At 41.5% G+C, this 18,920-nt stretch overlaps 1 protein-coding gene across 1 annotated transcript; it reads right to left on the bottom strand.

The window, feature by feature from the left end:
* ushbp1 (Usher syndrome 1C binding protein 1) lies at window positions 1-18,549 on the bottom strand. Its single transcript, XM_083970230.1, has 14 exons — window positions 18,364-18,549; window positions 7,849-8,063; window positions 7,513-7,649; window positions 6,895-7,058; window positions 6,456-6,644; window positions 6,062-6,309; window positions 5,103-5,243; window positions 4,837-4,925; window positions 4,592-4,727; window positions 4,128-4,362; window positions 3,182-3,343; window positions 2,364-2,461; window positions 1,614-1,736; window positions 1-1,484 (listed from the first exon to the last, which is right to left on the bottom strand). Exons 1-14 carry the CDS (start codon window positions 18,367-18,369, stop codon window positions 1,319-1,321), a joined length of 2,109 nt encoding a protein of 702 aa, XP_083826356.1. The 5' UTR covers window positions 18,370-18,549; the 3' UTR covers window positions 1-1,318.
* Between the last annotated feature and the right edge of the window lie 371 nt (window positions 18,550-18,920).

The following is an 18,920-nucleotide window of genomic DNA, read 5'->3' as shown; positions in this document are numbered from 1 at the left end:
AATACCTTTTTCTTTGTCTCCTTTGATGCAAGAGTCACCCAGAGGTTACAACAGTCTGTCATCTAAAAAAAAAAAACCTTTGATGAACTCAGAAGCTCAACACAGACCTTAAAGAGAGGGAACACAAAATGGAACGATAATTGTATCATCTGCTCTAATGGCGGCTATTACAACAATAGCGATTGTGACCTGGAGGTGTGGGGGCAGTGCGGAGGACAGGCCCTCTTCGGTGACCTCTGCTCGGGAAAGGGCAAGCTCAGGCAAGAGTCAGGGCGTCAGGGGCTCGCCACCTCGTCTGGCACTCTGAACCCTCCATTCACTGGCTAACACAACAGCCAGGCATCGCTGTGACCCTGTGGGTGTGACACTCAACCTTTGCCTTAACCTCCTGACCGCCGGTCACAGCTGCAGCTGACCGGCCTGGGTAGGTCAGGGCACGGGGTCGGCTGGAGAGGGGCCAAAGATGATTGAGAGATGAGTGAGGAGAGAAGATGGAGGGAGATGGCGAAAGGCAGAGAAACTGACGTAAGGCGAGGGACAACATGGCGTTATTCTGTGTTCTACTGAAAACATCAAAGCCATCATTAATCCAGTGACTCCCAGCGTGGGGTCCTGACCTCGAAGGGGCTCTTGACATGGTTTACAAGATTAGAATAATAAACATTTTCTGCTGCACAAATTGTTTAACTTGTGAACTAATCTTCATTTCTTTATTATTCTTACAGTGAGTAGTTTTCAGTCTTGAGTTGCACTGCATGTGATGTAAATGCAACCTGTGAAAAAGCAGGAGGCTCAAAAGTGAACTAACCCATCTGCATGGGTAGAAAGATGTTGATGTTGATGAAATGTAAGGGTAAAGAGCAAAAGGCAGAGAGAGAGAGACAGAGATGGCGAGAACTATGAAAGTGCAAAGAGGACAAATGGGCTGGCCGTACACTTTGTGTGCACATAGGCCATTGTTTCAGCCCCCATCCCCCTCGGCAGAGCGTTGTCACGACAGCACGGCAAGGCGAGAGAGGCTTTATTGAGTCGGTTTGTACGGGAAAAGAGACATGTGCGCTGGCGAGGTCAGCCCCGAGGTCCTCAGAGGGATGAGTCCTTGAGTCAACCTCACACATTCATGACTGCATGACAGCTGCTTCTTTGAAATACGAAGGATCCTGTTCGACAAGTTGAGCTCAGTACAACAATCCTGTTTCACTTTACTGGAAATCTGCTGTAGAGTTCATGGCAGTTTACACGTCCCACTGCCCTACAATGCACTCTACATTTACTTCTCGACAGCCAGCGAACGCCTGAGCTTGGGGGAATCACAGAGTTACAGAATAGTCTCTTCCCTCCTCCACTCCACGGCCTCCTCTGGAGCTTTTGTTGCTCCGCTCTGGTTCAGGTGACTCTCCGTCATGGCGGCCACTTTCTGCTCCAGCCTCCACACCTGCTCCCGGTACTTCCTGCGAATCTGCCGGTACGAACTCAAAGCTTTACTGGAAAAAAAGAAAAGAAAAGCCACACACATGTGATCCGGTTTAGTACATCTACGTTTGCCCTTTAACTTGATGATCAAAGACGATAGTATTTGGTCAATAATCTAACTTTTTTCCGGTCTCATTTACCTGTGAGCTTGTGTGAGCCGTGCAATCTGCTCTCCGTTGTCCCTCCTGTGTGAGGCGCTGTCTGAGAGAGCTGTGTTCATTGAGTCATGGACTAAAGCTAATCTCTTCTTCAGGGCTTGCTCCCTGGGAACAGACATATGATCAGATGACACAGCAGGAAGAACATAGGCCTACTGTGCAGATGTACGTTTTGCTTGAAGATATTTCAACAGAAATCCTATGTAAAGGATCATGACTGTTTTAATGCTGTGATGAAGACTGTTCATAGCAGTGCTTTATTTAGACGTACTCATAAAGACACGCTTGACGCTCTTTATGTCCAAAGTCTGCATTTCTGCTGTGGTTGTTCCTAAGCAACAGATCAAAACCTACTGAAGCCATGTAGGTGACGGTCACCTAAAGAATTCATTTTACACTGACTACATTCATTAGATATACATTAGATTAGATTAGATATATATTCATTCACAAATCAGATGATCTGATCTAATAATTGTCAAATTCTCTATTTTCCCTCTTCGATGATTTTATTATTTGAAAAAAGCAACAGACCATTGTACAGTATACCAACAGGAAAGACAGAGTATTGGACTTAACATGGAGAAGGAAAAAGGTTTGTATTAAGATTTTATGCTTCTTTTTTGGTTTTCCAAAAGTGTTTCACAACCTGTGTATCAACAATATAACTTGTTATATTATTGACTGTATATATTTAGTGTCCTGGGTTTTGGACAAACTGAGTATTCTCACCTCTGCAGGACGGCCTGCAGCTCTTTCAGAATGGGCCTGGTTCGAGGTCCAGCCATGTCCCCATCACTCCCCAGTTTAGCTGTGATATCACAGAGTCTCTGAAACATAACATTCAGTTGGGATTATCTTTAAAGCTGGAATTTTTTTTTAAAGGCATTTAAATTCAATTCTATGACTAGTAGAAAGCATGGTTGTGTCTGACTTTCATCCTGGAGGTTCCTTATGTCCATGAGATCTGAGTAGTTCATATTTCCACAAAGAATTAAGGTTAAATATCCCTTTTTTTGGTAGAAATATGGAGAACATCTATTAAAGGCTGATTCTGGCTATAATAGTTTATGATGTGAAGTAGAAATCAGGTCTGGTCATGCACATTTATCTAGATAAAACCAGATTTTTTAATGTAAAGAATAATAAAAGTCAGCAAGGGACGATAATCCCTGAGGCATTTGATGTAAATATTGATAGTTAAACGTGTAGAGTCTAAACAGAGAGCTGTGTTAACCTCGAGTAGCAGTTCAGTTCTCCATCATTTGACAAAGACGAAGGTGTGTGTGGTGCAGCAGGAATCTGTGCTGCAGCGGCAGGAGAGCCCAGCAGAAGACCTTGTGGAACCAAAATATCCTTCTTGGCCTGGAGGGATTCTGCTTTGGTAGATGTATGATTTCCCATGTGGGACACCCAGATTTGAATTGGGTTCGTCACAGTAGACCAAAGTCCTGCTCCCTCTTGCCCATTTCACCTTGACTTTATATTATTGGAAAATTAAAAAGGAAAAAAAAAGCCCTTATGTTGCTGATGTAAGAGTCTGTTCCTACCTGTTGTTCGCTCTTGCGATCCTCCTCCAGCTCCTCTCGGAGACTTTCTGGGATGAAAACTCCAGCTGCTTCCTGGGCCTTCTGGGCCATTAAACTCCACTCCAGACACCTCAGCTCTTTCTCTTTGAGGCGGATCAGAGATCGTAGATCTGACATCTCCTCCTGAACCAAAACAGTTGAAGCGCAAACCATTACATATAAATATATTGATGATATTGATGATTTATTCATGACTGCCACTCTTACTATCACTGATATGATATGATACAATATAATTTGGATTTAATATTGCTGCTGGGAACTTAAGGCACCATATACTGCATCATTAATTCACTCAAACAAAAAGATTTACACTTAATATAAGACATTATACATTTAACGGGTGAGACCTAAATTGGCTCCTTAAACTATAAACAAAGTAAATAAGCAACTTATACTGAGGGTTTTTAGATTTATCATTAAGAAAACAGTTCCACTGATGCCTTTTTTTACAGATTATACTGAATAATATGATGATGTGATTTTAAGAATAATGGTTTAGGTGCAATGCATAACAACGTATCTCCATATATGGTATCTCCATGGGGTCAGGTGTTAAATATAATGAAGAGATATATGTTTGTCAATGCGGGGATTGAATCAATGCTCAGGATGAATTAAACTGATAATTAAGGGTCACTCGGTTCATGTGTTACCATCCCTCATTGACCCCTGAGATCTGCCAGCAGTGTCTGTATGTACACGCTAAACAATGTGTTTTGGGATTGTGGACTGAGTGTAGTGTTGGCCTTTACTGCAGCAGAGAGTTTGCCTTTAAAAATTATGCAAACATTTGTCTTGACATCATTTGGGCTGTTTTTATATGTTTTTTTTCATTCATTTGCTAACAACTCTTCACTTTTCATCATGCAGATTTCGACAGAGGCCGTTAACACACAGCTCTTACCCTGACAGAAATGAGTTCATAGAAGAGGGAAGCCTTCTCCTTCTTCACATCGGGAGGTTTGACATTATCTTTGGTCACGTGAACCCCTCGTGACCCAACTTGGTGGTTGGTTTCGGGGCTCGGTTTGCTCTCTGCTCCTGGGTTTGGTTTAGGGAGGCAGATGGCGGCCCGGTCCCTCTTCAGGCGCTCAATTTCTTGACGGAGAACGGCCTCTCGATTCATCGGCTCAGGTGGCCTGTGGGGTTGCACGAAGTGAATGCAGAAACATTGAATTATCTCTAATAGATATTAAAAAATGTAGCCAATATCACTGATCATGTTGGTGCAGGAATAAATCATATGTGCAATGTCTGTCTTTCTGTCTCTATCAATCTGGTCCATAGTCATCAGTTAGATATAGTTTATTTTCCTCTTGATCATCTCATGATGTTGCCTGATTGTGTAACAGTGCTGTAGGACATCACCTCTGCCCTGTGTAGCTCTGTGTTTCCGTCTCCTCTGTGACCCCTGCTGTTGAGAAGGAGGTGGACAGCTCTTCAGTTCCCATGTTCCTCAGCTGAGATGACGGACTGTCGAGCTGCTGCCTGTCACCGCCCGCCTCTGATGGTAGGGGAAAAAAACTACGTGTTTGAATGACATGCATACCTATCATATATGCAAGAGTGCACTGGACTGTAAGCAGCATTAAAAAAAAGTGGTATTCAAACACCTGCTGGGTCCGTCTGCAGAGGAATGCTTTGCTGCCTCCTGCTCTCGTAAAGTGACAGTAGCTCGCCATAGGCCTCCTCACACTCCTCGCTGTCAATCACACCCACACAAGACAAGATGAAGCCAAATTAATGCTGTTAGAATGCTGACCCGTGCACATCCGCTATTTGGACGCACGTCAAACGACATTGTAACACTGACAAAGAATATACATATACGTGCAGACAGGCCTTTGTAGTGGTGTGACAGGTGTGTTTTAGTGCGCACCAGTTTTTGAGAGCCAACTGCAGGGCAGAGCAGTTAGACTCAAGTCTGTTTAGTGTGATACTGATCTGCTCCGACTCTGCCTTTCTTCGCTCCAGAGCTGCAGTCAGACGTTCGTTTCTGGCCTTCAGCCTCTCGATGTACCTGGGGTTAATGGGAGGACAGGATGAGGGGGGATTAAGAGAGAGTACTTTGTTTCACAAATAGGTTTAATTATACAAATAATAAAGCTGCAGGGGAGGAACTGGTTGAATGAAGCCTCAGCCAATCACTGGTTTTCTGATTATCTGGGTAGTCTGAGTGAAAAGTCAGAGAGTCAAATACATTTGAATACCAGTAGGTCATTGGGTCAGAAGGTAAACAAAAAATATAAACCACAATTTCATTTTTCTCGAGATGAGTACTCAGACTAACTGACAATCCCCACTGTCACTGATGTGAAATACCTGACAAAGGTCAATAAAGTAAATAGAAAAAACTATTAATATATAAAATAAATGGTAAGATGGACATTACACAGACATTTAGAAACCATTTTTAGCACAAATCAGGAATGGACAATCCAGGATTGGAAACCTGTCAATTATGTAACTAATACTGTTTCTCAGTGCACTTGTTTGACTGACGGCCGGGGAGGGGAGGGGGGAGTTCATTTTGTTCTTTTAGTGGTACCATTATATACATTTAAATGATATGCACATCGACTGTATGGTGACTTTATGTGTATAGTTGGAGTTCACATTGTCATATCACAGGTCACAGGTTATGTTATATTTGTTCAGCAATGTGTAGAGATTATAGCCCCTCTCATATACAGTAGAGGTGTGTTGGTTTTGATTATTTTGTGAATGAATGTATGATGTGTAATTGTTAACGCAAAAAAGAAAAATAAGGTAAATAGAGCTGAAGATCAGTTTTGTCACTTTGAAACGCCCTGCGCTGCCCCTCAGACTCAGACTCACCTGTGCAGTCGTTCTGTCTCAGACTCCTGGCTGATGGGGCTGGAGCAGGGGCTGCCAGAGTTAACAGAGCTACGTGGAGAGACGTCTCCACCTGCACCCAGAGGTGTCAGACCTCTGGCTGTTCTTCTGCGGAGTAAAGGAGAACCAGGAAATGGAGAAGGGGACAAGTCTGGACTGAGAGGCCCAGCGGTGGAACGGTAGGAAGGAGAGCGACTGCCTGACCTCCAGCCCTTATGGAGACCCACCAGCTGAAAGAAAAGAGAAAAGCTTCTATATGAATCCTTGTCTCAACACAAGAATCTGCTGATTCATCTTGTTGCCATTTTTATATTTTGCCCCTCTTTCATTAGTCATCATAAAAATAAAAATTAACTGATGACAGAGCAACTCTTACCTTGTTCTTCTCCTCCTCCATCTGGCTGATGATGTTTTGTGCTCTCTCCAGCTCCTCCTGGTGACTCAGCAACGGGCTCCTGAGAGCAGAGTCATGTTTCTCCAGGTCCACCATGTCCCCCTGATATTGGTCCTTTGGTGACGCCGATGGGAATGAAATCCCAAACTCTCTCTCCATGTCCTCCAACATCTGCAACCAGTGAGCCATCATTACTAAAGAGGCCTTTTTCTCTCACACTCTTGAACAGAAATGTTTCATTTATTTTCAGGAGAATAGCTTAAACTAAAAGATTATGTAGATCAAGTTGATTTTGCTAAATCTGTCTGTAAACTTGACATTTAATATCTTTTTTTTTTTGCTGTCTTTGCAGAGGTAACAACAAAACAGTCAAACAGTTACAGGCCATGAAACCATGATGAGTTTGCTGATGCATTAACACCTGAGTGGATTTAACCGAGTTCTCCTGAGCTGCTCTCAGATGCTCTTCTTGTTTGTACTGGTCTGAGGCTGTGATCGGGGCGGCCCAGGTCCTTCTGCAGCTGATGGAGTCCTCCACTGACGATAGGACCTGCTGCAGCTTGGTCCACATCACACCACTGCCTCCTAGAGGATGGAAATTAGAGGTGCATTCAATTACAAAGTAAGAGATAGTTCAATGTTTTATGTTCTTATCTTACTGTATCACTGCTTTTGCACATAATTAGTTGTAGAAAATAGACATTCACTTTTAAACTACAGAAAGTACCTTTATTACATGGCCTGAAGTACCAGATGATTAACTATTGGGACAACTGAAAATTGCTGTCAGTAGATCTTAATGGAAAAATTTGTAAGTGTGACATCCATTGTTCAGATGTTCCTCTTTTACACATTGTAAAATGAAAAGGAGAGTAATGCCGTAGGTGGGAGAATAAATAAAAGAAAAGAAAGAAAGAAAAACGTCTGTTTCTTATCTCAGCTGATGGAAAGAAAACTACAACCTATTACACACTGCAGCTGCACAGCATCAAGGGATGAAATCTTCTGAACAAAGACAAAGTTACACATTGGTGCCAACCTCTGTCAGACATTGGGGGTTTAGATGCAATAGCAGAGACGACATGTCTGTCTGGGCTGCTTCTGGCCAGTCTGTGAGACAGCAGGTCAGGAACCAAAGGCCTGGATGGTCCTGGTGGTCTCAGGTCCCCTGGTTCGCTGCAGAGGAACAGGAGGGAACATGTGGTTTTATTTGATGTGGATAAACGCTGTAATCTGAGCAACATGCTGGTTGTTGAAGGGAATATAAAAGAATATACAAAAATCACTTTCATTCTGAGTCAAGCTTAGCACATTGTTCTAGATTTAATTTATCAACGTTATTAAGCGCTGAAGCTAAACACATTGCTGCTGATACCTCGGTGCCTTCAGTGAGCCCATCTTCTTGTTCAGCTCAGCGATGATGCTGAGCAGTGTGCCCACTTCGGCCTCACACTGGGCCAGTTCTGCTGGTGACGGCTCAAGGTTTCCTGTGGGATCTGGGCCCTCAGGGTCAAAGGTCATACGGTCAATAACCTCCCTGTCAGATCCTGAGCCAGCGTCCAGACTGTCACATCTGACCAGGCTGGTGTCCTGCAGAAACATGGGGATGTGGATGGATAATTTACATTGTGAGGCAAAAAACTAAATAAAAACAGCTCACTTTTTTTTGCACAGTTCTAACAATTATTACCATTTTCAGATAAAATCTACATAAATACATTGCAAACTTTGAACAGGCCACGGGGGTTCAATGTTTATACATTCTTTGAGAGTTTGAGCTAAATGAATTTCCTTCCAAATACAATAACTTTGTCGCCATTCACATATTCAATTGAGGTGCAGTTGTTTGAGTTCAACAATAAAACAATGAAAGCTGGGTTCTGACGCCGTTTGATTTGTGTATGTGACATTTTCCAATAATTTTGAAGAGTTGAATTGAAAATCATATTTTTTGACATTGACAGACAACCCACTGAAATCAAAATAACAAAAATACCTTAATTACTATTATCTCTTTTTATATAGTCTTTAATTTCTGTCCAAAACAAGCTTGCATGTTCCCATTGAAAAAACAAATACGTTTTAGTTTACTTGTCTGAATTGCATAAAACACAAGAATTATCTAAATCTTCCCAACACTTCTGTTTCAACAATTTTTATTGAGTTTTTAACAGTGAATTAACAGACACACAAACAACAACAATAATAATAATAATAATAATAATAATAATAATAATAATAATAATAATATGAAAAATAAAGAATAAAAATATAAAAATAAATAAATAAAATTATAATAATAAAATAAAAATAAAATAGAGCTTAGGATATATTGCATATGCACATATACAGTATACATATACATATATATGTGTATATATATATATATATACATATAAATAAAAAATGAAATAAAAAGTTTACACAACAAAATGGTGGCTGCATTATACAAACAGTAATGAAAACCAGCCCACCCTCCTCCCACGCCTTCCCCGACCCTCTAAACTCTCCCTGCAGTCTCTTTAAGTCCAAGACTTTGTAAGGATATTGGGGGTTTCTAGCCCGGGGCTACATGGATTCAACAAGGATAAATTGTCAACAATTCAGAAAGAGGAGGTTAGTACTAAGTAAATAAAAATGATGAAAATATTAGAAATGGTAATAATAATGATACTAATAATAATAATGAAGATTGAAAAGAGAAAGAAAAGGAAAAAAAAACAAAAAAAAACAACAACAACAACAACAACAACAACACAAAGAACCCACATACACACACACACACACAACCAAAAAGAGAAGGGGAGGAGGGGAGGGGGGAGGGGGGGGTAAAGGTCTCACTTCAGTACTGGTATCCTAGTCCTCATTTAGCGAAATTTGTAAGCTCTTATAATACTCTAGAAAGGGGGTCCAAGTCCTCTCAAACTTTTGCAAGGAACCATTAAGGGTATATCTGATCTTCTCAAGTGTAAGAAAGTGCATTATATCTCTGATCCATCTTGAAAAGGTGGGAGGAGTGTCTTTCTTCCAAGAGAGGAGAATGAGTCGTCTTGCAATCAGGGAAGTGAATGCTATGACTGCCCCAGCCTTGCCTTTAAGGCCACGGATTTCAGGGGTGCATCCAAATAAAGCACATATGGGGTTGGGGATGATATCTTTTTGAAACATTTTACTGTAAGCATTAAAGATGTTGGCCCAGAACGTGTTTAACTTGGGGCAGGACCAAAACATGTGTATATAATCTGCTGGTTGACCCTTACAGCGGGGGCAAGAAGAGTCCACATTAGGAAAGATTTTTGCCAGTCTTGCTTTGGTCAAGTGTGCCCTCAATACAATTTTGAGTTGTATTAGGCTATGTCGAGCGCAAGGGGAGGATGAATGTATTAACTTAAGTACTGCTTCCCACTGATCATCTGTCATTACTGCTCCGAGATCATTCTCCCATAGTCTCCTGACTTCTTGCAGAGAATGAGGAGTGATATTGTGTATACTGTCATAAAGAGTGGAAATCAGACCTTTACGATCCAGAGGCAGTGAAAGAATATGATCAATTGCATTGTCAATTGGAGGATCTGGAAAGGATGGAATACTTTTTTGAACATAGTGTCTAAGCTGAAGATACCTAAAAAAATGGGATTGCGGTAAGCCAAACGATTGGGAGAGTTGTGTAAATGATCCGAATTTACCACCTACAAATAAATTAGAAATGGTTTTAATGCCCTTTGAGCTCCACACACTAAAGGTCGAGTCAGATAGCGAGGGTGGGAAGTTATAATTGTTCTTAATGGGTGAGTGCACGGATGTTGTCTGGAGTTTGAAATGTCTTCTAAATTGTGACCAAATTCTGATTGAATGATAGACAACTGGGTTAGACTGAAACTGACTTAGGTGAGGGGGTATAGAGGCACATAACACAGAGCCCAAGTTAACTGGACTATTGGCATTTTCCATTTGTACCCAAGCATCAAGACTGCCTGGCTCATCTCTCTCCCTCCAGTGTAACATGGTTTTTATATTGCATGCCCAATAGTAATAAATAAAGTTAGGTAACGCCAGACCTGCAAGCTTTTTAGGTCTTTGAAGACCATCTCGTTTGATTCTATGAGGTTTACCATTCCATATAAATGATAATATGTTGCTTTGCAATAAATTAAAAAAGTTTTTTTTGATCAGAATTGGGATATTTTGAAAGAGATAAATGAATTTTGGTAGTACAATCATTTTGATAAGACTGATCCGACCAACTATGGATAGGGGGAGTTTTGCCCATCTAGCCATGTCTTTTTTACATTTTTCAAATAAGATAGTAAAGTTTTTTGTGAAGAGGGATGCAAAAGTGGGAGTGATCTCAATTCCGAGATATTTGAAGCCTTTCCCGACAATTCTAAATGGGAGGTGAGAAGCAGGAATTAGAGTGGCAGACTGATTAAGAGGAAATATTTCGCTTTTATCATTGTTAATTTTATATCCTGACAGTTCCCCAAATTGAGTCAAGATGCGGAGGATGACAGGAATAGAATTTACTGGGTCAGCAACATACAAAATAATGTCATCTGCGTATAAAGATATTTTGTGTGAAATGCCCCCCCGCTCTATACCTGAGAAGTCAACTGATTGCCTGAGAGCAGCGGCGAGGGGTTCTATGGCAATGGCAAAAAGTAAGGGGGAAAGGCTACATCCCTGCCGTGTGCCTCTGTTAAGGGAGAAAAATTCAGATTGCTGACCATTGGTGATAACTGAGGCTACAGGATGGGAGTAGAGGAGTTTTATCCAGGAAATGAAAGAGTCGTCGAGTCCAAATGATTTCAGAGTGAAAAATAAATACTGCCACTCGACTCTATCAAATGCTTTTTCAGCATCGAGAGATATAGCCATTTCAGGTGAGTGGGATGGAGAGGAGTAGACAATATTAAGAAGTCTCCTGAGATTTGAACTAGAGTGGCGGTTTAAAATGAAGCCAGTTTGGTCTGGTGAAATTATTTGTGAGATAACCTTCTCCAATCTTGTAGATAGGATTTTAGATAGGACTTTATAGTCTGTATTTAAAAGGGAAATGGGGCGATATGATGAACACTGGAGTAAGTCCTTACCTCCTTTCGGTATAAGTGTTATTGCGGCCTGACGTAAGGATGGTGGGAGATAACCTAAGGACAAAGATTCATTCAGCATGGCCCGAAGCAGAGGGCACAATTGAAGTGCAAATTTTTTATAGAATTCGGAAATGTAGCCATCTGGGCCAGGTGTTTTGTTGCATTTTAAAGAATTAATGGCCTGTAAAATTTCTGCGTTCGTAATCTCACCTCCCAGTAAATTGTTCTGTGTGGCAGAGACAGAGGGAAGAGTGAGTTTATCAAAAAAGGACTGGAGCTTAGAGGGGTTGCCATCACATTCAGAACTATACAGGTTACTATAATATTGCTTGAAAGCATTATTAATTTCAATATGGTTTATGATTAGTTCACCTGTTTCATTGTGAATCTTAGGAATAAGACGGGAGGATAGGGTCTGGCGAGCCTGTTGGGCTAGCAGCTTGCTGGCTTTATCGCCTGAGTCATAAACCTTAGATTGAGCTTTGGAGAGTAAGTATGTGGCTTTATCAGTAGAGAGTAAATTATATTCTGTCTGCAGCCGTAGTCTTTCTTTAAAAAGTGGCGGGGAGGGGGAGGATGAGTATTGATTATCAATTTCTGCAATGGATCGTGAAATGTCATTTAATTTGGATTCTCTTGCTTTCTTTGCTCTGGAAGAATATTCGATTATTTGGCCACGAAGATAGACCTTGAGGGTCTCCCACAAAGTAGAGTGGGAAATTTCTGGGGAGGTGTTAGTTTCAAGGAAGAGGGAGGTTTGAGAGGCGATATGGCCTATAAATTGTTCATCAGCTAATAGGAGAGGGTTAAGTCTCCAGCTGCGGGAAGGTCTGAAGCAGTTGGGTAGCGTAATATAAAAAGAGACAGCACCATGATCTGATATAGTGATGCTATGATATGAGCAAGAAGTAACATTACCTAATAATCTGTTATCTAGGAGGAAATAATCGATCCGGGTGTAGCTGTGATGGGTATTGGAGAAGAAGGAGAATACTTTTTTGTTATTAAACTTAAATCTCCAAATATCTGAGACACCATACTGCGAGATGAAACCATTTATAACTCTGGCTGATTTGGTGAGGGATTGGGGTTTGTTTGATGATCTGTCCAATATAGTGTTAAGTACGCAGTTAAAGTCACCCCCGATTATCAAGTTGTAATTATTATCACTGGGTATGGTATTGAATAGTTTGTCAAAGAAGTTACCATCATCGTAATTAGGGGCGTAAATGTTGATCAAGACGACAAGACTGGCAAACAGCTGACCCGAAACAATGACATATCTCCCATTAGTATCAGCGATCACCTCCTTAGCTTGAAATGGTATGTCTTTATGTATAAGGATAGCCGTCCCTCTGGCTTTAGCATTGAACTGCGAATGAAATACCTGGCCCACCCAACCTCTTTTAAGGTAATTTACATGGTTATTCTTAAGGTGAGTTTCCTGTAAGAATGTTATATCTGAATTTAATTGTTGTAAATAGGACCAAATTTTCTGTCTTTTTATCCATGTGTTCATACCTTTTGCATTTAAAGACAGAAAGTGGATGGGACGATTTGCATTGCAATTAGATATAGTTGGCATATCTTAAGGGGTTATGGGAATGAATGATAGGGCAGTGAGACCGGGAGAGGGGAAGAGGGGAGGAAAGGAAAAGAGAGGGGGCGGGGGCACGCACACACACACACGCACGCACACACATACAACTCCAGCTGACGAGCTGAAGAGAGGCATCAAAGTGGGGACAACAGCTTAGAACGCTGCTCCTAACTAACAGCTTGGAGAACACCTAACTTACATTGAAACTACTCTGTTTCCTGAGTAAAAGGGAAAAGTGTAAACTTAAATTTAAGTGTAAACGCCCGTGCAGAGAGCAAAAGAGGGAGAAAAAAAAGAGAAAGAAAAAAAAAAACACACAGGGGCTAATACTAATAAATGTCTTGATGAATATCGAGCCCCGCCACAAACATGTGAACAAATATAGGCTATATCAAATATGCACACCTCTAACTAGACGGTGGCAGCAGTATAGGTTTATGCATAGTGATAACAGGCACATTTTCCGTTCATGAAACTGAATGATACACACGTGCGTATTAAACCAAGTCTGTGGGGGACATGAGTCTCTGTGTGTATAACGTGAGCGACAGCGAGCACCTCCAATATGTGGAGAAATAGAAGTCCCTCAATAAGCATCTGAAGTCTTAATAAAGTTCATGGCAAAACCGTAACATGAGCTTAACTCCTGCTTATAGGGAGAACAAAATAGATTGTACATGTTGGGTCTTAACTATATAAACAATGAACAAAATGACCCTGTACCTTTTGGCATCGCTGCGCTCGGTTGTTTTCATAACGTTATCATTTTAAGAGCCGGCCGGTGTGGAGGTTGAACCAGGAGGGTTGTCATGAAGATAGGAGGAAACTTCATCAGGCGAGGAGAAGATGAGCTTCTGGCCGTTCTTGTCGGTGACCTGGAGCTTTGCAGGGAAGAGCATCCTATATGCGAGGCCGGCGTTCCTTAGCTGAGATTTCACCGTGAAGTAGGCTGCTCTATTCTTCGCGACCTCGGCGCTGTAATCCGGGTAGATATGTATGTCAGATCCGCGAAAGGAAAGTGAGCCCGTCTCCCGAGCAAGCTTCAGGATGCGCTCCTTGGTCTGGTAATGGTGGATTCGCGCAATGAACGGGCGGGGGGGGTCGTCTTGTTTCTTACGGAGGACTGCAACTCTGTGAGCCCTGTCAACAGTCGGAGGAGTGGAAAAAGAATGTGCGCCGAATGTTTCTTTCAAAAGTGCCTCCATGAATGCGGTTGGCTGCCCGCCTTCAGCTCTCTCGGGTACGCCGGTTATACGGATGTTGTTTCGCCGCGACCTGTTTTCGAGGTCGTCGGTCTTCAGCCGGAGGCTCTGGTTCTCTTTAGACAGGGCTAGGCAGGTGGATTCAAGGGTTGTCAATCTGGTCTCCATGTCATTGAGTGAAGTTTCCATGCCTTGAATTGTCTGGTCGTGACGTTCAATAGTTGCATGGTCAGCAGAAAGTTGGTCGGAGAGTTTAGTTATGATGCGGTCTTCCATTGCCTTCAGAAGTTTCTCCATGTCGGCTAACGTTAGCGGCGAGTTGCTAGCATGTTGCTCGTCTTGGCTAGTTAGCATGTCGTCGCACTTCGACGGAGATTGCTCAGGTGTAGGCTGGCTCTGTTTTTTACTCTTGCCCATAGTCCTTGGCACCCCACACCGGTCCACACAGGTTTGCACAGGCTGAGTGATGTACGGAAACACTTATTGCACGGATTTAGACAAAATTTCAACAGAGCTCTCCCGGTGAGCGACCTACTCCGCCATTTTCCAAAACCGGAAGTCTCTTCCCAACACTTCTTACACAGGATAGATTCTTTGCAAAATGTTGAAGGATACTTCCTTTGCTCTTTTAATAATACAGTAAGAACACAAGAAACCTTTTCCCACGCATGACAAAAGAGCAAAATAATTTTGCTGCAGACTGTGTAACACAGTCCAAAGAATTTCTACTGTAGAGTGTTGATACCTGCATGACTTGTTCCTAATATCAGTATTTAAAGATGTTTTAATATAGACCTTTCATATTTAATTATTTCCAAAAAGCATTAATAATTACCAGTAACACCTGACAGCTTGATTCAAATCTATTTATCAATCATATTACTTATTTCTAATTTAAAGAGTTTGGTGTTCAACAGTGAAAAGAAAATCAGTCCAAAATTTTTATTTAAATGTATTTATATGTTTTATTTTTTAATTATGAGTGTGTGGGAAGCCGGAGCACCCGGAGAAAAACCCACAATATATATATATTTTTAAATTATGAGTGTGTGGGAAACCGGAGCACCCGGGAAAAACCCACACACCCACATGACACTGGAGAAACTGGTAGAAACTGGTAGAAACTGGTGGAAACTGGTGGAAATGTTGTTGAGGCCAGGGTCTCCACTAGTGTCTTCTTGTGTATTGTATGAGTGTATGGGAAACTGGAGCTCCCAGGGAAAAACCCACACACCCACATGGCCTTGTTTCATCTTGTTGAAGATCTCTGGTCTCTTCTTGTGTTGGCTGCATGATTTTCTGGCAGCAACAGTGAGATGATGTTGTTAATGTCTTTACAAGAGTACTACCACAAACGCCAACCCAACCAGCACTACGGCGATGACAACGACTGGCAAGAGGTTCCACACCATCTGTCTCCATCTTGGTCTGTTTTTGTCATGGTTGTAGTCGTAGTAGACCATGATGTGGTTCTGTATACTCTTGGCGATGGCATCTTCAATAGTTGGCTCCTTTGATAAAATCTTCTTCTTTAGTTTGCGGATGCTGCCAAACTCTCTCTTCAGTTCTTTTATCAGGGCCTTGCAAATCTGGTCAACGTCGTAATAATCCCAGGATAAATCCTCCCTCAGAGTGAGGCCCTCTAGTGTTTTGTTCACTATGTAGGTGTCATAAGTTTGCTCCTTTGCCTTCTTGAGGTCTCCAACGCTGCACTTGTGAAGCAGTGCTACTGTCAGGTTGATGATAAATGACACGGTTTTGTTGTTTGTCTTGTCTATGACATCAAAGTCTGTGGAAGCATACAAGCTTTCCCTTAGTGGCTCGATGATGACATCTGACAGACAGGTGGCGTCGATCTGTTTCTCTGGGATTCTGGACTTGGTCTTCACTTTTGTCTTCTTTGTGGTTTCATGGCTTGAAACACACAAATCAGGGACGGTGGTCTTCTTTGTGGCTTCATGGCTTGAAGCAAACAAATCACACACCGTGGTCGTCTTTGGTGGTGAGGTCAAAGCTCTGCAGCGTGGCTTATCAGCAGCTTTTTCTGCAAAAAAACTTTGGGTCTTTTGCTTGACCTCTTCAGAGTTGCCCGGCAGAGAAGTTTCACGAAGAGGATTAGTTGCTTCCTCCTTCCTGGCTTCTCTCAAGTACCCGGACAACTTGCAAACCTGTTCACAGTCAACAACCGCAAAAACAGGAATTGCTGGTGGAAGTTTTACAGTCCACTCCATCATTAAATGTTAGTTCTCTTGAACTTTCTCTTCAATCGATATCTCAAACGTGTAGTCTACTGTCGTTGACTGTCTTCTCCAACTAGTAAAGGAATTCACTGCACATCTAGATTGATTGTGTCATGACAAACACATCAAAGCCCGAGTTATGAGGTCATCTAGATAGAATGATGTCGCCAAAGAAACCGTCTTTGATGTTGCTTCCAGCATCTTACGTCACAGGGCTAGACTTGCACTGCAACTGCGCATGCGCGTTCATGTCCCTGCACAAGAGTGTTCGACTTTAACACTTACCTTTATAGATATTAACGTAATCTGTTGCTTTGTCTTTGATGTGGCAAAGTATTCAGACATATTACTAGCTAATATTTAGTCCACATAGTTTTTTCTTTCTTTCTTTCTTTCTTTCTTTCTTTCTTTCTTTCTTTCTTTCTTTCTTTCTTTCTTTCTTTCTGTTATTTAGCCAGTTAGCCTGTCCCTCCAATGGATATGTCGGTGTTACCGTGGCAACGCCCCGAGCAAAGATCGTAGGCTACTTTGTAGCCGAGGCGCCGTCGACTACCTCTAGGATTAGAAAAACTATCACGGAAGTTGTTGGAGTTTTGTTTCCAATGTGACGAAGTTTATAATTCGTAGGCCTACATTAATGCATTAATAGAGCTGATCAGTGTGTTAGAAAATACAATTTAATATTTTTTATACAAAGGGACAGTGCAGGTGGTCTTTTCATACAGATCCCAGGTTAGCCTGAAGTAGCCTAGTCGGGGCTAAAAGCTAAAACAAAGGTAGGCTACAGTAAACATTGCTGATGTAAGCCTAACCTGTAGATGAAGATGTTTTTGTTTTGAGTTACACAACGTTTTTAATAGACAACCAATCAAAGTGGAAAATGCCAGCAAGGACAGAATGTGAATGAATGAGTGCATTAACTCAGTCCATCATCCAGGACAGACCATCCATGGGACAGACAGGGCACAGAGTCTAAATCTGAAACCAGTTTCTGAAAGTTTAATTTGATTATATCAATGACTGTAGGCTATAACTTAGTTTATACAGATACACCATTTTTTTTTCATTTACACCAAGGTAGGCCTATACCAAACATCTGGCTGTGAATAGCCTAATCATACCAAGATGAGTGGTTCCTGATTAAATAATCTCTAAACATGATCCATTAAAAGTCTATTATGGTCTTGATCCAGACATTGTTGCTGTATTGTTTAGCCGCTATTGTTTTGAGCAGCGGAAAAGGAGGAAACTAAGACATCCTGAGATCCAACTTCCTGCTTAGCAAATATTTGTGGACCAGGCCATCCTTTGTTTTGCACAAAACTATCAGCTAAATGCTTAAAAACCATGAACCTGGAATGAAGCATGTCTATTTCACACCACCACAACTAGCCTATGTAGTGCCCATAAATGTTACAAAAATTATATAAATGTCCATATCCATCTTTTAATGACATATTTTAACTAAGAGCATACTGCAAATACAGCAATGGATAACTTTTTTCAAATCCTTACACTACTCCTTGTCACGCTCACAGAGGGACTGTCATAGCAGGCACTCAGGGAGGCAGTGGAAACCATGCAACAACACTTGTATAACTCAGTCCAGTAAAAGTCATTGAAACACTGGCACAGAAAAGACAGACTTTGTTACAAAGTATTATTGGGTTAGGGTTAGGATTCTGTAAACAGAGGTTTTATAAATTCATAACAATCTCAGACTTTGTTACAGTTTGTCAACACTTAATCAAAACTTACCTCCATAGTCCTTGATCTTAATGCCAGAAGCAGTGATTGAGTTCCTGATGTAATGTTCACGGCTTATAATTAAACATCTGATAAAATAAGGAGGTGTTGTCTTCTGCTCTGCCAGTTTTTTCTGCTCTAATTATATTTTCCAGTCACTCCGTCGCTGTGACAGGCTGTTTTCTGCATGTCTGCCTGTTTAATGAGATGAATGAAGTAAATGGAAAACACTTAGAAAGTCATCCCCACCCATTCCGTCACGTTGGGTCCTTTCCTGTTTTGTCCGCATAGCTTCCATGCTTGTTAGTAGACTGCGACCAGTGAGTGAACTCTGCATACACAGAGCTGCTCTACCTTGAAAACTGTGAAGTGGCAATAACTTAGCACCACCAATGATTACTTACTTGAAAATACTTATCATGTATTCCTGTTGTAAACCTGATTGGTGCCTGTTTTGTTTTTTGCTCTGTATTTTTAATTTCATCATGGAAACAGTCTCTTTGCAGTAATCATAGCAAAAGGTAAAGTGCCTGAAGATGGTGTAAAATTAATTCAAATTTTTATTATTT

Source organism: Trachurus trachurus (genome assembly GCF_905171665.1).
Source record: "Trachurus trachurus genome assembly, chromosome: 4".
Taxonomy (NCBI): domain Eukaryota; kingdom Metazoa; phylum Chordata; class Actinopteri; order Carangiformes; family Carangidae; genus Trachurus; species Trachurus trachurus.
This window is presented reverse-complemented; position numbering and strand designations above follow the sequence as displayed.